The following is a 16,238-nucleotide window of genomic DNA, read 5'->3' as shown; positions in this document are numbered from 1 at the left end:
GTTACCTCCGGAGAAGAGTATATTCATGGTGAAAAAATTTCTGATTTATCGTCCTAGTTTCGTATGTGCTTAATCGTGCAAATATATATATTCAAGTTTGCTGAATGACTTTCTAATAAGATGGATATGTGGGATAATGGATGAGATTGATAAATTCAGATGTGGCTCTGCAATGAAGGTAACATCACTTTCATCTACCCCAAATTTCTTCAACTCCCCGAGATGTGCGTTGTACGACCGTTACCTCCACCACCACCACCGCCGTCGTTATCACCTCCGGAAGCTCCTCCACCGTCGTTATCACCAGAGAAGCCGATTCTGGACGGATTTTTGTACGCTACGTGGAACAGAACACCGGCTGCAGTCGAAATGGCGAGGTTTTTTTACGGAGAATAAGCTAGGGTTTGAGCGTTGGTGTTTGTTAGGATTTTGAGATGTGATTTTTTGGGATTTGATGGTGGAGGTGGTGATGGAGGCGGAGGAGGGTGGAGGTGTTAGTTAAGGTTGTGTTGTTGATGTTGCTCGGGATACGATGATGTTCTGTGAAAATATTGGTTTGATTCGTAGGATGATGTTCTGTGAAGAAGCATTGATGGATCTTGAAGAGGAAATGAAGAGTTTGGCGAGATTTATAATTGATTTGGAGTTTAGAGAGAGAGAGAGAGAGAGAAGAGAGAGAGAGAGTGTGTGTTTGCAGAGTTTTGAGGTTTTTTTATTTTATTTATATGTATATATGAATGTTTAAAATAACCATTTTGCCCCTGAGGAAAATGACAAAATAGCAGATTTTTATTAGCCAAATATCATGTTATTTCATTTTTTGACCAAAATGGCAATAAAAGTGAAACCACAGGGACCCAGATTTAAAAGGTTTGAGTTTTGGACTAAAGTGAAAAAGTGACCAAACCTCAGGGACCAAAATGGCAGTTTACTCATAATAAGATAATAACTTTTTTGAAATCCCAGTGTATATATATTGGTCCCAACGAAACTATAAATTAATATTTACTAAAAGATTCCAAATTCTAAGATTGTATAGTAAAAATGAATCTATTTGTTTTTTGTTGAACTTCAAATCTATCTTGAATTCATATTTAAATCTCCTCATTGCACATAAGAGTTGGGGCATTGTCTTCTCGTATTACAACAAAAAATTGTGAAGATTGTTGCCGCTTGCAACGCACTTAATAAATGTGCATTGAAACTTGTTTTTGTAATTTATTTTTTGGTATGAATTAACTTTTTGTATTAAAAAACAATGAACTTGGCATCATCATCATCATACTCAGTAAATCCCACCAATAGCAAAGCTAAGGTAGGTCTGAGGAGGGTAGATGTAGACAGCCTTACCTCTACCCCTTAGGAATAGAGAGTCTGCTTTCCGTGAGACCCCCGACTCGATTAATTTGTGAATGTACATTGGACTTAGAATTTTAAAGGTTATACGTAAAACCATGCTAAATTAATACATTATTAATTTATCGATATAATTATATCTCGTTAAATTAATAAACTATCTCAATCCCAACATTATTAATTTATAGAGGTTTTACTATAGCTTATTATGCAACTTGTTTTTAAATTTTTTATGTATTTGGAAAGTAAACGCCCGAAGGGCGGGATTATTTTGCCGGTCTTCATTCGACTCTTTTTCCTCTTGCTCTGTATATACTCCAACTCATATTTAGTTATTTGAGGGCTTCTCTCTGGAGTGCTAGATGTTGCGGATACCCATACCAAAACCCATAGAAATCCAGATAATCCAAATATTATAAACGGTCCACCTACACCACCTTGTGACATCAGGATTGGAGATAGTGTGAGTCCAATATCACTTCCAAGCTGGAACCTAGCCATCGCAAGCCCAACAACCCTCGATCATTCCGTTTCTGGAAACCATCTAAAAAATGAAACAAATTTGACCATTAGAGATATAACATTATATTATATGGCATAACTAGCGAATATAAAACACATATGTTACAATACCATCATCATTGGATAAAGATTTCTGGACCTTAGTGAAAACTGCTTCTATATGGCTTCCCATATATAATTTTTGTCACACCCCAACCGATGGCGGAATCATCGGGGCGCGACACTAGGCGAACCAGATTGCTTAGGAGAATCCATAACAACTATATATTACCAATATTTTTAACATTCATTCTCCCATACCAACGAACAAATATTCAACACATAATTATTACAGACAGCGAGTTCTCAAAAGCAAAACAAGTCCGACAACCTAGATTTCTATTAGATGAGTTTCCAGACTACCTATCTTGATTTCCAGCATAGCATAACATCCATTTAACCTGTCACATATGTTAAAATAAAGTCAATACATAAAGTAAAGGTGAGTACACAAGTTTGCATAATAATAGAATAAAAAGCGTTTACGCATAACCAACATGTATTACGTAACGGGCGAAGCATGTAACTATTAAACAATGATACAACCTAACCACGAGACTGCGTTGTAGAGTATGCACGACACATGTTCAGCAAACACGTGAAGTAAAGTAATGTGATCCCTAGCAACCCCTGTCCACGACAGGTGCTGAGTCCAAACTATAGTACTATCTTTGCTAGAGGCGGTTTAGTGTAACACTGTATAGCATAGTACAAGCATTCATTGATCACGTATAGCATGCGAGAGCAGTTAGCGTTTATAAAGTGTTTGCATTGTGTGTTGTGTTTGATATAGAACGCATGTAACACCCAAAAGTGCGTTAAATGAAAATGGGTTCGAGTATACTCATAGTGCGTGTTTAACGAGTAAACACAAGCCGGATTGGATTGAAGGGAACGCGTTGAGTTAGCCTGTGTACAGAAGCATAAGTCTTTGAGCAGAGTGTCGGATGGTTAAGTGTTCGATTGGTGATCTGAACGGATGAGACCCATCTGAGCGGATGGTCATTCGGACGGATGGTCATTCGAGCGGATGACCATTCGAACGAATGGCCATTCGAATGAGTGTGTGGGTGTTTGTAAATCGTTTAAAATTTGAAGCTTTGTTTAAAGCGTTAAAACATTGGAAATTATAAGAGACAGGTCATCCGATCGGATGGTCATCCGGATGGATGGCAATTCGAGCGAGAAGATCTGTATGTTTTTGTAAAAATTTTCTAAGTAAAAGTTTTTGAGTTAACGGGGACGGCGTGACGACGTGTCAAACAACGGAAACATACCAAATCCAGTTCGTTCGGTCTGATGGGTACCACCTTTTCGGACAGATGAGCTGTTCTTGGTGAAATTTCATGTCTGACTTGTTAATCGGTCTATCACTCTGGTGGAAATCCGTTTTCAACCGGCTTTCGACTAACGAATGAGTCGAGAGTCTGATTGAGTCCAAATTCCATCCATATTGTGTAGACCATATTGTGTAGAAATCTGAAGAAAAATTTGAAAACAGATGAAGAAGTGTTGAATTCTTGCATAGCTTAGTTGAAAAGTATGGTCCTTTAGATCTAGAACCAATCTCAATGAAATGGAGCTCCATAACAGTTTGCCTAAGCAAACCGAGAGGGAAACCACCTTCAAGAGGTCCAAATCAGTGATTTCAGAGAAAAAGTTAGTGTTTGTGTGTGATTTTGATGAAGAAGATGATGTAGAAGTGATTAGAGATGAGGATTGTACAAGATTCAGGAATAAATGCTTACAAAATAGCCTTGATTCGCGATCGAAAGTGACTGAGAGCGTGTGAGCGGATGGAAGTGTCAAATAAGAGAAATGAGGGTGTACGGCGGTATTTATAGAGAAAGGCGAAGGGCTTAAGTCGGTTGCGAGATGGCAGTTGTCGGATGGCCTGTCCGGACGAATGGCCATCCGGTCGGATGGTCATCCGAGCGGATATCCATTCGGATGGCCCGGTTGTGTTAGTTAGTTTTCCAACTTTCGTTTTGTTTGTTAAGCATTGCGTCGCGTTTAATCGAGTTGCGAGTGAGCGTATAAGCGTTGCGTTGAATACCACATAACATTTAAACAAATAATCACATAAATAACACACATAGCATAAGTAAGTCCGTGTTTCGAGTCTGCGTTGTGTTTGCGTTGCGATAGCGTTTAGTCTACAAATGTTGCGAAATGCGATAAAATGCGTTTAAATAGTAAGCGTTATAAACAACGTTTAAATGTGATAACTGCGTTTTGATTAAGCGTTGTAATAAGCGTTTAAAATGCGTGTTGAAACATGTAAAAACGTAGTTTAACCGTTTGCGTTAAATCGAATCCCAAGAGTACAAGCGTTTACAAGAAGAATAACAGCGTTAAGTAACGATCCGAAAAGTCGGATTGTTACAATTTTAGTTAGGGGAATACATAAAGGAAACAATACAAGGAAGAAAATATCACTGGTAAGAACTAAACTTGACAAAAAGGACTCATGATGCCTTATCTTCTTCCTGTTAAATAACCAATATTCAAATTTTTAGACATGTTTTTTTATTGGTCTGCTGTTTATTTTGATGCAGGTGACCTGAAAAGGATCTGTGAGACTGATGTCAGGATTGTTTCTCAATGTTGTTTAACAAAACACGTGTTGAGAGGCAGTGGCTGGCTGGTGGTGGTTGTGTGGAGAGGGGCAGATGAAGGGGACTAAAAAGGAATTTGACTTATTCGTATCGCAGTTTCGGTCCTTTAAGGGTAGTATGGTCTTTTACCAATAATCCAAACTGTTGACTAACAAAACTTTGATGGAGGGACTTGATTGAGAGCAATTGACAACATCAGGGACTGAACTGTTCAGTTTTGGTGTAAAACCTAGGACTAAAACTATACTTTACAAAAAAAAAAAAAAAAAAAAAAAAGAAAAAAAAAAAAAACTATGTAAAAGTTGGGCTCATCGTGCAAAAACGGTCACAAACGCACCAAAGTAACCTAACTGAACAATTTCCCCCCTTTGTCAGTCAGTCGATTCCAAGGAGCGAAAATGGGTGGAGGAGGAGACCATGGCCACGGCGACTTCCGAACCAAGGTCTGGACGATGACCGGTGGTCCCAACTGTCGCCCTCTGCACTGGAAGCGCAACACCGCCATCGCCATGGCCGGTATTTTCCTCGTTTGTATCCCCATCGCCATGAAATCTGCCGAGCTTGAGGTCTTTTTCTTTTCACCCATCATCTTTCTTTCTTACTACTTACAATCTGGATTTCGGCGTACCTTTACTTTAGATCGGTTACTAGTTTTTTTTTTTTTTTTTTTTTTTTTTTTTTTTAATTTTAGGGTTTGTAATTGTTAGGGTTATTATGTATAGTCTAATTGTTGTTGGATTTTGATGTTTATGTGGTCAGTAAACAACTTGAAACTTGATGCTAGAATGCTAATGATCTAGTTAAAGTTATTTATTTATTTATTTATTTTTTTGATAACCTGGATTCTATGTGTGTACTATAACTCTGCACTCGTGATTTTAAAACTACTGCGATTCATCGTTTCAAACTTTGTGCATATTTGATTACTTTATTGTGATTAGGGCTGCAAACGAACCAAACGTTCGGCAAACAGTTCGTGAACCTTGCGGCGGGAAGTTCGTTTGTGTTCGTTCGTTTATTAAACAAATGAACACGAACAAGAAATTTCGTTCGTTTAGTTAAATGAACAAACATGAACAGATGTCGCGTTTGTCCATTTATGTTTGTGAACGTTCGGTAACGTGTTCGTTTGTGTTCGATAGTTCATTAGTGTTTTTAGTTTTTATATTTAATTTTAATATTTCTAAACTTCGACAAATAAAATATTAATAAGTGTCAGTGTATTAATATTCTGTTCATGAATGTTTGTTTGTGTTCGTGTGTATTCATTTGTGTTCATGAACATTAGTTTGGCTCATTTGTGTTCATCAACGTTCGCTTTCGTTCATTCTTAAAATTAACAAACACACACAAACGAACACGAACAAGTTCATTTCCTTAACAAACGAACACAAACATAAAATCTTGTTCGATAAGTGTTCATGAACAGTTCGTGAACACATATATTTCTTAACAAACGAACGCGGTTCGTTTGCAGCCCTAATTGTGATGGTTTATTGACTTTCTGTTTTTGAGTAATTGAACTTGCGATGAATGAAACCTACCAGAAACTCAAACAAGGACTCAACTCGAAAGCACTTTTTGTTCAAGGATCATTCTTTTCACCATAGGCTATCTTTCTGTATGTATAGTCCAAATGTCAAATGGTTACTGGTTAATGTTCATTCTCAATTTACCATGTCGACTTATGTGGATGCAGTTGCGCTTTGGGGTCTTACTTTTTAATGCAATATTTGGTTTGTTGATCTTTTTTTTTTTGTGTGTAAACTGTAATGTGTACATCTTTATACCCGTCCATTCTAGAGCATTAGACAACAGTCTATGTTCTCATGTTTGTGAAATCTGTCAACTGTTTGAATCTTGATGCTAGAATGCCGTTGATCTTATCAAAGTTTTAGTATTCTTTCCATTAATATGTATTCCATGCGCATACTATAACTCTGCATTTGTGTGTATCTACTGCAGCAACGACCACATATGCCTGTTCGCCCAGTTCCATCACAGATATGGTGCAAGAATTTCGGGAACAAAGAGTATTGAGTTGTGTTAGTTTCTTCTTCTTCTTCACAAAATTACAAACCTTTGTTAGGCAAAATGTGGTTGCCTTTTCTTGAACATTGCGAGTTATGTCTTGTCTTAGCTAACGCGGATACATATGCTACTATGGTTTTTGGTGCATAATGTTCAGTTTGAATAATAAAAACTTTTGTTCGCTCCATTATTTTTATGAAATCGGGTTTTAGAAATCGGTTCAGTTGGTTTGAGATGTATACTGATTGGTTACGGTTTATGAAACCTGGTTTTAAAAAATCGGCCCAAATGTCAAATTGTTAAACTGAACCTTTTCGCTTGACCTAACCAACCTGATCGTCCGTTTGGTTTGTGTTCTGAAACTGTCGTTATCGGGTTGGTCAAGAATTTCATCAAAACTGGACTGGACTGGACTGGACTGGACTGTGAGTTCCTACAGATCATCACTGAGAAAACACTAAAAACAGATGCGAGCCGCTATTAGACTGTTTATGTGTGACCCCTCACACAATGCCATCAAATACCGTAGACATTTTGCATGATCAACTTGTTCTGCATATACCGATTTCAAGCCCTTTGTAAATTGTAAGAAAGACTAATGTGATTGTCGGGTAAACTTTTAGTACAAACGGAAATTAATATTCGTCGACTTATAAGTAGGAGTGTGCTTTGGTCAAATCTGGACGGTTGTGAAAATGAAACCATCACCATTATCATACTCGGTAAATCTCACCAATAGCAAAGCTAAGGTAGGGTCTGACGAGGGTAAGATGTAGACAGCCGGGGGGTAGGTTGGTCTGGTTTTCCCACGTGAGAGCGGATACTTGTTACGACGCCGAGTTCCATTAGTATAAAACAAATAATTCATTCAATGTTCATGTTGTGATAAGCATTGCATGTTATTAATAGTTGGTCATGCTCATGAAGACTTTGTATTCTCTGTTCATGTCGTGATAAACATTGGTAAACATAATATGTAATTAATGCATGTTCATGTTCATGAAGACTTTGAGCGGTTGACCCTCACATGTGAAAAGCTTAAAAAACACACTGATAAACATTAAAGCTTTTCAATCTGCAATAGCATGTTGATTAACATCAAGAGCATGTCGCGAATATATCAATAAAATGTACAATTAAATTCATATCAGACAACCGATGAACACGACTAAAAGAAACAAATGATTATGAACTTGTACTTTATAATGTACATGATTCGATAACTTGACGACGGGTATTTTTCCAACATAATGATATTTTTCGAACATAATGAAGATGTAGATGGACAATAATCTTGTTGAAGATGTAAAGAAGGATACGTGATCATTTCGGTTGAATACTTGAATATGTAGTCTTAATCGGTTCCTCAATAACCGGTTTCTCAATAACCGGTTTCTCATGTTGAAGATGAAGCCTCGACGATCAGTTAAATATGTTATGTATTAGAAATTCGGTTAGATATTTTATTAGGAATTTGAAATTTCAATTACCCGGTAAATCGGTCTTTCTCGGATATTCCTCGGGTTTGGCCCGCACTGGACCGAAACCAAATAAGCTGAATAATGAGGATCAAGAACCGGACCGACTTCTTGATTCGTCGGGTTGGTCTGGGTCGGTTTCTCAGACCGAACCAAGATCTTGCTTGCACCTGCTTATAAGTGGGGCAATTCTGATTTTGTTTCAAATGGGTCTAACCGAATCATTTGCTGAAGTTCAAGTTTAATTTTTACGTAAAATCTTCTAAATCACTTTATTTAAACATTTAGATTGGAATAATATTAGAATAGTAAGTATTCATAATCCTTCACATAAAAGAATACATAACTGTTTGTGGGCCAGCCCAATCCAATGGCCTCATTTTGACGATGACTTATTAACCAACCGGCCCATCTTTTTCAACGTGTATTGTGAGTATATTTTTTAATTATTATTAAACTTGTATGTCACATAGTTGGATTTTAGACAAGCTTTCGTTTATTAAGGGAACTTTTTTTAACGATAAATTTAGATCAGATTATTGGAGTATTATCATGCCATCAGTGAAATCATCTGATCATATCCATCTGCCTTTACACAAATTCAGGAGGAAACCCATAAATCTGGAAAAAACCCTTTGTTGGAATTTAACTCAGGACCTAATGGTCACTAAGCCTTATCCCACCCTAAGATATCATTAGGCTATACTGCCATATGAGCGTTTAAGGGAACTAATTCGTAAATTTTCCAAAAAAGGATTTTTTTTTAAATAAAAAAGATTACTTGTTTCTAATAGATTAACTGAACGAAAGGATATTTTTTTAAATAAAAAAGATTACTTGTCTCTAATTTTTATTTTTCCCCATCGTAATACAACATCATAATTAAATAAGCAATTTAACAAAGTTACAAAAATACTAATTTTATGAAGTGTCATGGATCCGTGAGTAGTATATAACAAATTCCGGTTTGTTACCAATGGTCTTCATCATGGGCAATTATAGTGAGACACTTTTACCTATTGTCAAACCAATCTATGAGTATGATTGGATGTAGAAAAAGCCCTAAAACTTAACATATCGATACGTACGTATTAATTATACCCTTATACAATTAGCAACTTAGGTTATGTCTCATTTGTTTAAAAGTCACACATTTTGGTTCACATCCTTTCAAAAAGTCACAACCCTTTAAATTACTTTTAAATCATTTGTTTAAAAGTCACACCTTTTTGTTCACATCCCTTCAAAAAGTCACAACTCTTCAAATTACTTTTACATTTGTTTAAAAGTCACACCCTATGGTTCACATCCCTTCAAAATATCACAACCCTTCAAATTACTTTTAAATATATCACAGCCCTTACAAAAAAAAAGTCACAACTTTTAAATATATCGCACCCCTTTAAAAAATCACAACACTTTAAACTATTTTTATATGTTTCACGCCCTTACAAAAAGTCACAACCCTTTATATACATACAGCAACCCTTCATACATATATAAAAAAACACAACCATTAAAACTACTTTTATACTTATACAATTTCATTTAAAAGTCACTTTAGTTAGAAAGTTTATTATCATACCCTCCAAAAAGCAACTTAGGTTACGTTTAACAAACCAACGCATCCTTTCGTCGGAAGGCACCATTTCATTGAAAATATATATATTTTAAGTTCGTTTTAGAGTTACCATCGCATCGCTTCTTGGAAATGAAAGGCACCGATGATTCAAATTCAAAATATATACATAAATCTTTTCCACCGACACTACCACAAACTTTCATTCGCAACCGTCTTATTTTCTCTATCTCTGATCCCTTCTCCCCTTATATTTTTTGTTTACGATCTTAGACACTCCCCTTCATCTCTACTTTGTGCCCATCTACTTCAATTGTTTCATCTACAGTTTTACTTCCGGTACGTTCCACTGTGATCGTTATATGTTTTCGTTATTGTAATTCAAAAATTGTCAGTAGAAAAACAATTGTTATCCCCATTTGCTCTTAAGATAGTGATCGTTGTTTACTTACGATTATTCGATTCTGTGTTTTCTTTGATACATACAATTCTTTTGATTAAAAATGGAGATGTAGATAAACTGATAAAACATGATCAAGTAAAAAAACTTCAAAGAACATGGTAAAATATAGACAAAAATATTAATTGAATATCCGTTCTTTGTTTGTCTGTATATATTCTTTTGATTAAATGACAAGTTTCTTTTGATCACAAATGTGTTCGTTTATATATGTATTCCTTTTGCTTTAAATGATTGTCAAGAAAAGCCTAATTCTTTTGATTCCAAATGAAGTCAACGAGATTTGAAAGGATAATCAATAACAAAATTCCCATGTTCATATGTATATTCACACAGGAAAATCAATTAGGTTTCGCGTTATCAAAACGATTTGAATGTGGTTTAACTCTTCAGTTTTGACGGCCAGAGGAACTATCGTGACTCCCTGTTCTTCATTCTTCTTTATCGAAGATTTAGAGTCCGGTATTTCTAAACTTAGTTGATAAAAGTTGCAATATTCCGGGCACAATTTTTCAGTTTGTTACAATTTCTAGACTTACACTGTGTTCCCGAGTTAAATTAAAGAGAGAAAAGAAATGATTCTTTCATTTTCTTTTCTTTTCTCTCCGGTTCTTTCCAAATTGGAAAGATTAATTTTAGACAAAAAATCTCTCATTTTCTCTTCTTTTCTCCCCTTTAATGAAACTCGGGAACACAACTAAAAATTATTTCTTTCCAAATCTTTTCTTTTCTCTCATTTAATGAAACTCGGGAACATAGTGTTAGAGTCCGATATTTCTAGACTAAGTTGATGAAAGTTTCAATTTCTAGACTTAATTGATGTTACTTTGGCAGTTACAATATTCTGGTATGTTAACACAATCTTCGTTTTTATATTATATAGAGTCCTATCCATGCTTCAAAAATTAGGTTATTAATTTGATGAACCATCGCAGTGGTTCATCGGCAGGCACCGATTCATTTAAATTCAAAATATATTTATAACGCGCCATCGCATTTCTTCATCAGAAGGCACCGATTCATTCAAGACACAAACATGTTTTAGATTTAACGATGAGTGTTTAAATCATCTTATTGGTAATCAAAGAAAAATTTGGACGGTTTGATTTGATCATTTCATATGATTTTTTACATCATCGATTTACAACAGATTCGTCATCTTTCTTGGTGTACGAATCGGTTCAAAAGGATAATAGAAAAAGAAACGCATAAAAGGCAAAGATACCGACGTACAGTTAAAGGAAAATAGAAAAATAAATGTATAAAAAGCAAAGTTACGGATGGACGGTTATGAACGGGGACGAAATAGGAGGTGTCGGTATAATTAGGCATTTCAACAAAAATTGCTTTAGAATTCAATATCGCTAGGTAGACCGATCGTTTGGAGATAAAAAGAAAAAACTAAATGAACAGAGATGAAAATGAAATGTGGATAATTACTAATAAGCATATTAATGTATTACTTCCTTTTTTAGAAACTTTACGTTTTCTTTTATAGAATCAAAATAATATTCAGATTCAATTGAATTTCTCATAATACGTTTCATTCAAAATTTAAATTAACACATTATTATTATTGTTATTCAAGAATTAGGGTATTACATATTTGACTATCCAAATGATGTTCCGGCTTGAAATATAAAGTTCTGATTGATAGGAAAACCAATTGATGAGATAACTATTGAAGTCATGTTAAACATAACAGTCATTTGATGATACAGTTAACTATGAAATTAATGACATTCATTTTAATAATTTCAGTTGCAGTTAGTCAATATACCGCAGCAACGCGCGGGTTAGAGTTAACTCGTTAATATCCAATTATCAATATAAATGTACAATATGCGAGTTTCATAAAGATATAACTTTTTATTATTTAATATATAAAATTATATTTATTAAACACGTGTAATACACGGGGTTCTAACCTAGTTATATGTATAAATGAACCTCCACTAGCTAATCGATACATACGTATTAATTAATATCCAATTATCAATATAAATATTTATTTTTATAGTTATTATATGTATAACTGAACCTCCACTAGCTAAGAATTATAGTTTTACCATTAAATTATTACAGCCCACATTAACCTAAGGTTTATTATCTCATCCATGATCCATGGCTTGTATATGGGCCTTAATCCAACGTTATCTTAAGTCATATACTTTTTTTTAACGTTAAACGAATCAACTAAATGGGCTACTGGCAAAATTCATCACATCGGGATACACTCGCCTTCGAACCGGGGAAAATCCTCAACTAGGGCCGAAGCCCGTGAACACACGCCCGAAGGCACGATAGTGCGGTGAGGTAAAATCCGCTCAGTTCAAGGATCGAACTAGTGATCTCCACCTATTCGCCTAGTCTCCAATCATCACCAGGTGCTGCAGAAAATAATGCGTAGGGCAGGAATCGAACGTGGGTCCCTTAGAACACCAAATCTCTCCCTTACCACTCCACCACCACCTCATTCGCATTAAGTCATATACTAAATCTGTAAATAAGATCTCAGCATGACCAAAATTTGAAAATAAAACTTGTTCCAACATGGTGGGCAGTGTAATAGCCCTACTGCAGTACCACTTAATTGGTGTTATATGCCCACTTTCATATTTCAATTTTTATAACAATCCCATGATACACGTTCAACACATGTTACCATATCTTTCATTATATATATATATATATGGAAGAGTTTAAATGAGAACGCTAAATATCGCGAGAACCGTAAGAGCGAATGAAAAAACCACGAGAACTTGGTCAAAAACAATTCAAATTCAAAATTTCTTTTTACACTTATCATTATTATTCAAATACAATGTTAGAAATTAAATTCACACGTTTAAATTTACGTGAATTCGTGAATAAAGAAAATTTACACATGTGTAAGTTTGTCATTTACACATGTGTAGATTTGTTATATTTACACGTGCGTAAAAAATCTAGTAAGAGTGATTTTGAGAGGAGAAATGAATTATTTGATGTTGAAAATTCTTTTTTGATGTTATATTTTAATTACAATGAGGTTCGTATTAAAAAAAATTGGTTTTGATTGTTTTTTTCATTCGTTCTCACGGTTCTCGCAATATTTAGCTGAAGAAACACTAGTTCGAATGACCGGAATCAGTCGGACCAGGGGTTTCACTCTGCATAAAAAGGCTGAATCCTTTCATTTGATTCGGGGTTTAGCTGAGCTTCTTCTCTGAACGATATCTGCAAAACGAACAGTCGTTAGACTCGCCACGGGGAGAATAGGGGTTCTCTCCGTGACCACCCTCTGGCGTGAGAATAAGTACAGATCTCAATGAAGAAGAAGAAGTAGTAATGAAAGTGAAGTGAGATTAACTTGAGAGATTATACCTGAGTTGTCTTATTTATAACCGGATTTGGGCGGGAAAGTTTGTTGACAGAGGAAATAACGGAAAGCATTTTTCGTAAGCAGTTATCTCTTTCACCGTTAATCGCTAACGTGACGTTTATGTACACGGATCGTGGGCATGATCAACGGCTGGGGAGATGCCACGTGGAAAGTGAGTGTGTGTGAATCCTTCTCCAATTTAGTGCCATCATCGTGACCTTGATGAGCGTTCAGGATGATGCCACGTAGCCATTCGGTTATAACTGAATGGTTTATGCACGCTAAAGTCTTCTAGAAGGTCTTACAACTGTAACCCTTCATCCTCTTGCTACGTGTTAATTCTGTTGTAACAAAAAAGACTTCTCTTGTTTAAGTCTAGGTTGTAATCACGCGGAGATGTTTTAGGGTTTTGCTCCCAACTTAACTATTCCTTTGCACGAGCCTGCGCAAGGATGTGTTATTAGTTCTATCTCGGCGCGCGGGTGTTGGAGACTGCTTTCTTTTAAGTCTTCTTCTTTAGAACCGGTGCGCAGCCGTGCAGGGTTCTCTTAAAAGAGGTTTATTGTGGTGGAGTTGTGGTATGGTTCAATGTGCCTGCGCAAGGTTTTTGGGACCATACCCCTTCAAGTCCCCCCACTCCAGTGTTGCTCTTATGCAAGTAAATGGAGTACTGGACTATATAAGAGAAGTGTGTGCTTTGTAAAGTTTTGGCTCGAAATGTGGAGAACCTTCCTGAGGAAGATACTTTACTTTTAAGTTGAAACGATCATTATGCTATAGTGAACGTTTTTTAGCGTCTGCTGATTTTGTCGTTGATGTGACGTGGTCCTTGTGTGCCATAGGCTAGAAGACGAATAGGTGTTTGACCGATCGCCTCCCTATTGAAACTGTAGCTTGTGGGTATGTGTGCAGGCGTTTGATGCTGTCAGAAGTCTTTAATGAAATCGATGATTACTGTAATGCCGTCATTCAGAAGGTGGCAATTTGACATCAATCATTACGTTTTCTTACACCTCCCTTAATTGTGCTTACGTCAACTTGTTTCAGACTTTATATATGGATTATTGCTTTTTACCGGATTTGGTAAAAACAACACGAGTCGGAAGTACCGTCTACGGAGGGTTTCTGAAATTTTGAAGACTCTTGATGCTGCTGATGCTATGGCCGGTCTTGGGGATCAGACACCGGAAAAGGCTGCCGGAAGTGGAGGATTTCTCTATGCCGTACCTTGCCCTGGTAAAGGTAAAGATGATGTCCCCTTCCTTACTGGGGTTGGAAACGATGCAGGTGTTATGCTTTTATCGGTCGATGCTTTGTTGCAGGTTTTTCCGTCTGATCCGAGAAGTCGGTGTACAATAGTGTATAAACAGCGTCAAAGTGATCGTCGTTCTGTAATTCCGGCCGAAGCCCGAATGATGACGTTTGCTGTGGGTGATGAGGAGAATGATAACGACTGGATCGTTGACCCTCACCCTCTGGAGTGGTATGGTGAAGCACTACATACTCCTGCATAGGTGTTGGCCATGTTCCCGGATGTTTAGTTTATTATGACTTATTTTGGAATGTATGTTTCGTTCTGTAAATATTGTTTTGATGCACTGTTGTGCTCCTATATTTTGTTAATGTGCTTGCTGCACAAGTAACTTGTTGATGCACTGCTGTGCATGTATATTTTTGTTAATGCGTATGGTGCACACGTAACTGTTTCGGATATAAGATATGTTTGGATTACAATATCTTGCGTGTGTATAATTACTTTGTTTAGGTAAGGCGAATAAAGATGGTAGAAAGCTCATGTGTGAACGTAGGTCTGGATTGGTGCGGGACTTGAATCCGTGGACCGTTCATGACACTTGTAATGTGTTACCATAGTGTTTTCGCGCTTACCAAAAGAAATTACATGCATTTTGTAATAAACAATAGAACATAACAGAAATAAAACTTTGTATTGATTGGATAAGGCGCGGGGGCCAGTAGGTACAAAGTAAATAAATAAAATAATTATGTTGCCTGCGCAAGCGTTTGCTGTTGTGCGGGATGGATGGGTCAGCTACATATAGCATCTGCGCAACTACTGCGCGTTCCAAGTGCGTGGAACGTCCGTTCCATCAAGCCTTTTTAGAGTATACGCGCCTTTACCTGGGATTTCATAAATGACGTATGGTCCTTCCCATTTGGGCGCGAGTTTTCCTGGTTTCTTAGCGTTGGAGACCTCATTGTCTCGTAGTACAAAATAACCTGGTACAAAAGTGCATATGCGCACTCGAGCATTATAATATTTCTCTAGCTTTGATTTGTACCTGGCTTCGTTGATGGCTGCGTTTTCGCGCCTCTCTTCAAGGAGGTCCAGGTCAATTCTGCGCTCGCGCTCATGGTCTTGCTTTTCCATGGCTATCATTCGTGGTGATGGGAGGCCAACCTCTGCTGGAATTACCGCTTCTGAGCCGTAAACGAGACTGAATGGAGTTTCGCCTGTACTGGTTTTCGGCATAGTGCGGCGAGTCCATAAAATGCTTGGGAGTTCGTCTACCCACCCCCTTCACGCGGTTCCTAGCCTTGCTTTTATGCCATCCACTATCTGCTTGTTTACGCTCTCGACCTGCCCATTCGCCTGTGGGTGTGCCACAGAGGCGAAGCTGTGTTCAATGTTCATCTCTTTCAACCATTTTTGTAGATCTTCTGACGCGAAGTTTGTACCATTGTCTGTAATGATGCGCAATGGTAATCCGAAGCGGCAAATGACATGTTCCTAGATGAATTTTCGGATCACCATTGCGGTAGTTGATGCGAG

The 16,238-nt window shown here is 36.9% G+C and overlaps 1 protein-coding gene across 1 annotated transcript; it reads left to right on the top strand.

Annotated features, from left to right (window-relative positions):
• Positions 1-4,858: 4,858 nt before the first annotated feature.
• Positions 4,859-6,767, top strand: LOC110871731. Its single transcript, XM_022120455.2, has 2 exons — positions 4,859-5,101; positions 6,501-6,767. The coding sequence occupies exons 1-2, from the start codon at positions 4,934-4,936 to the stop codon at positions 6,573-6,575; spliced, it is 243 nt and encodes an 80-aa protein (XP_021976147.1). The 5' UTR covers positions 4,859-4,933; the 3' UTR covers positions 6,576-6,767.
• Positions 6,768-16,238: the final 9,471 nt, after the last annotated feature.

This window comes from Helianthus annuus, chromosome 13 (genome assembly GCF_002127325.2).
Source record: "Helianthus annuus cultivar XRQ/B chromosome 13, HanXRQr2.0-SUNRISE, whole genome shotgun sequence".
NCBI classification, from domain to species: domain Eukaryota; kingdom Viridiplantae; phylum Streptophyta; class Magnoliopsida; order Asterales; family Asteraceae; genus Helianthus; species Helianthus annuus.
Note: the sequence above shows the minus strand (reverse complement) of the source record. Positions and strands in the feature narration are given on the sequence as shown.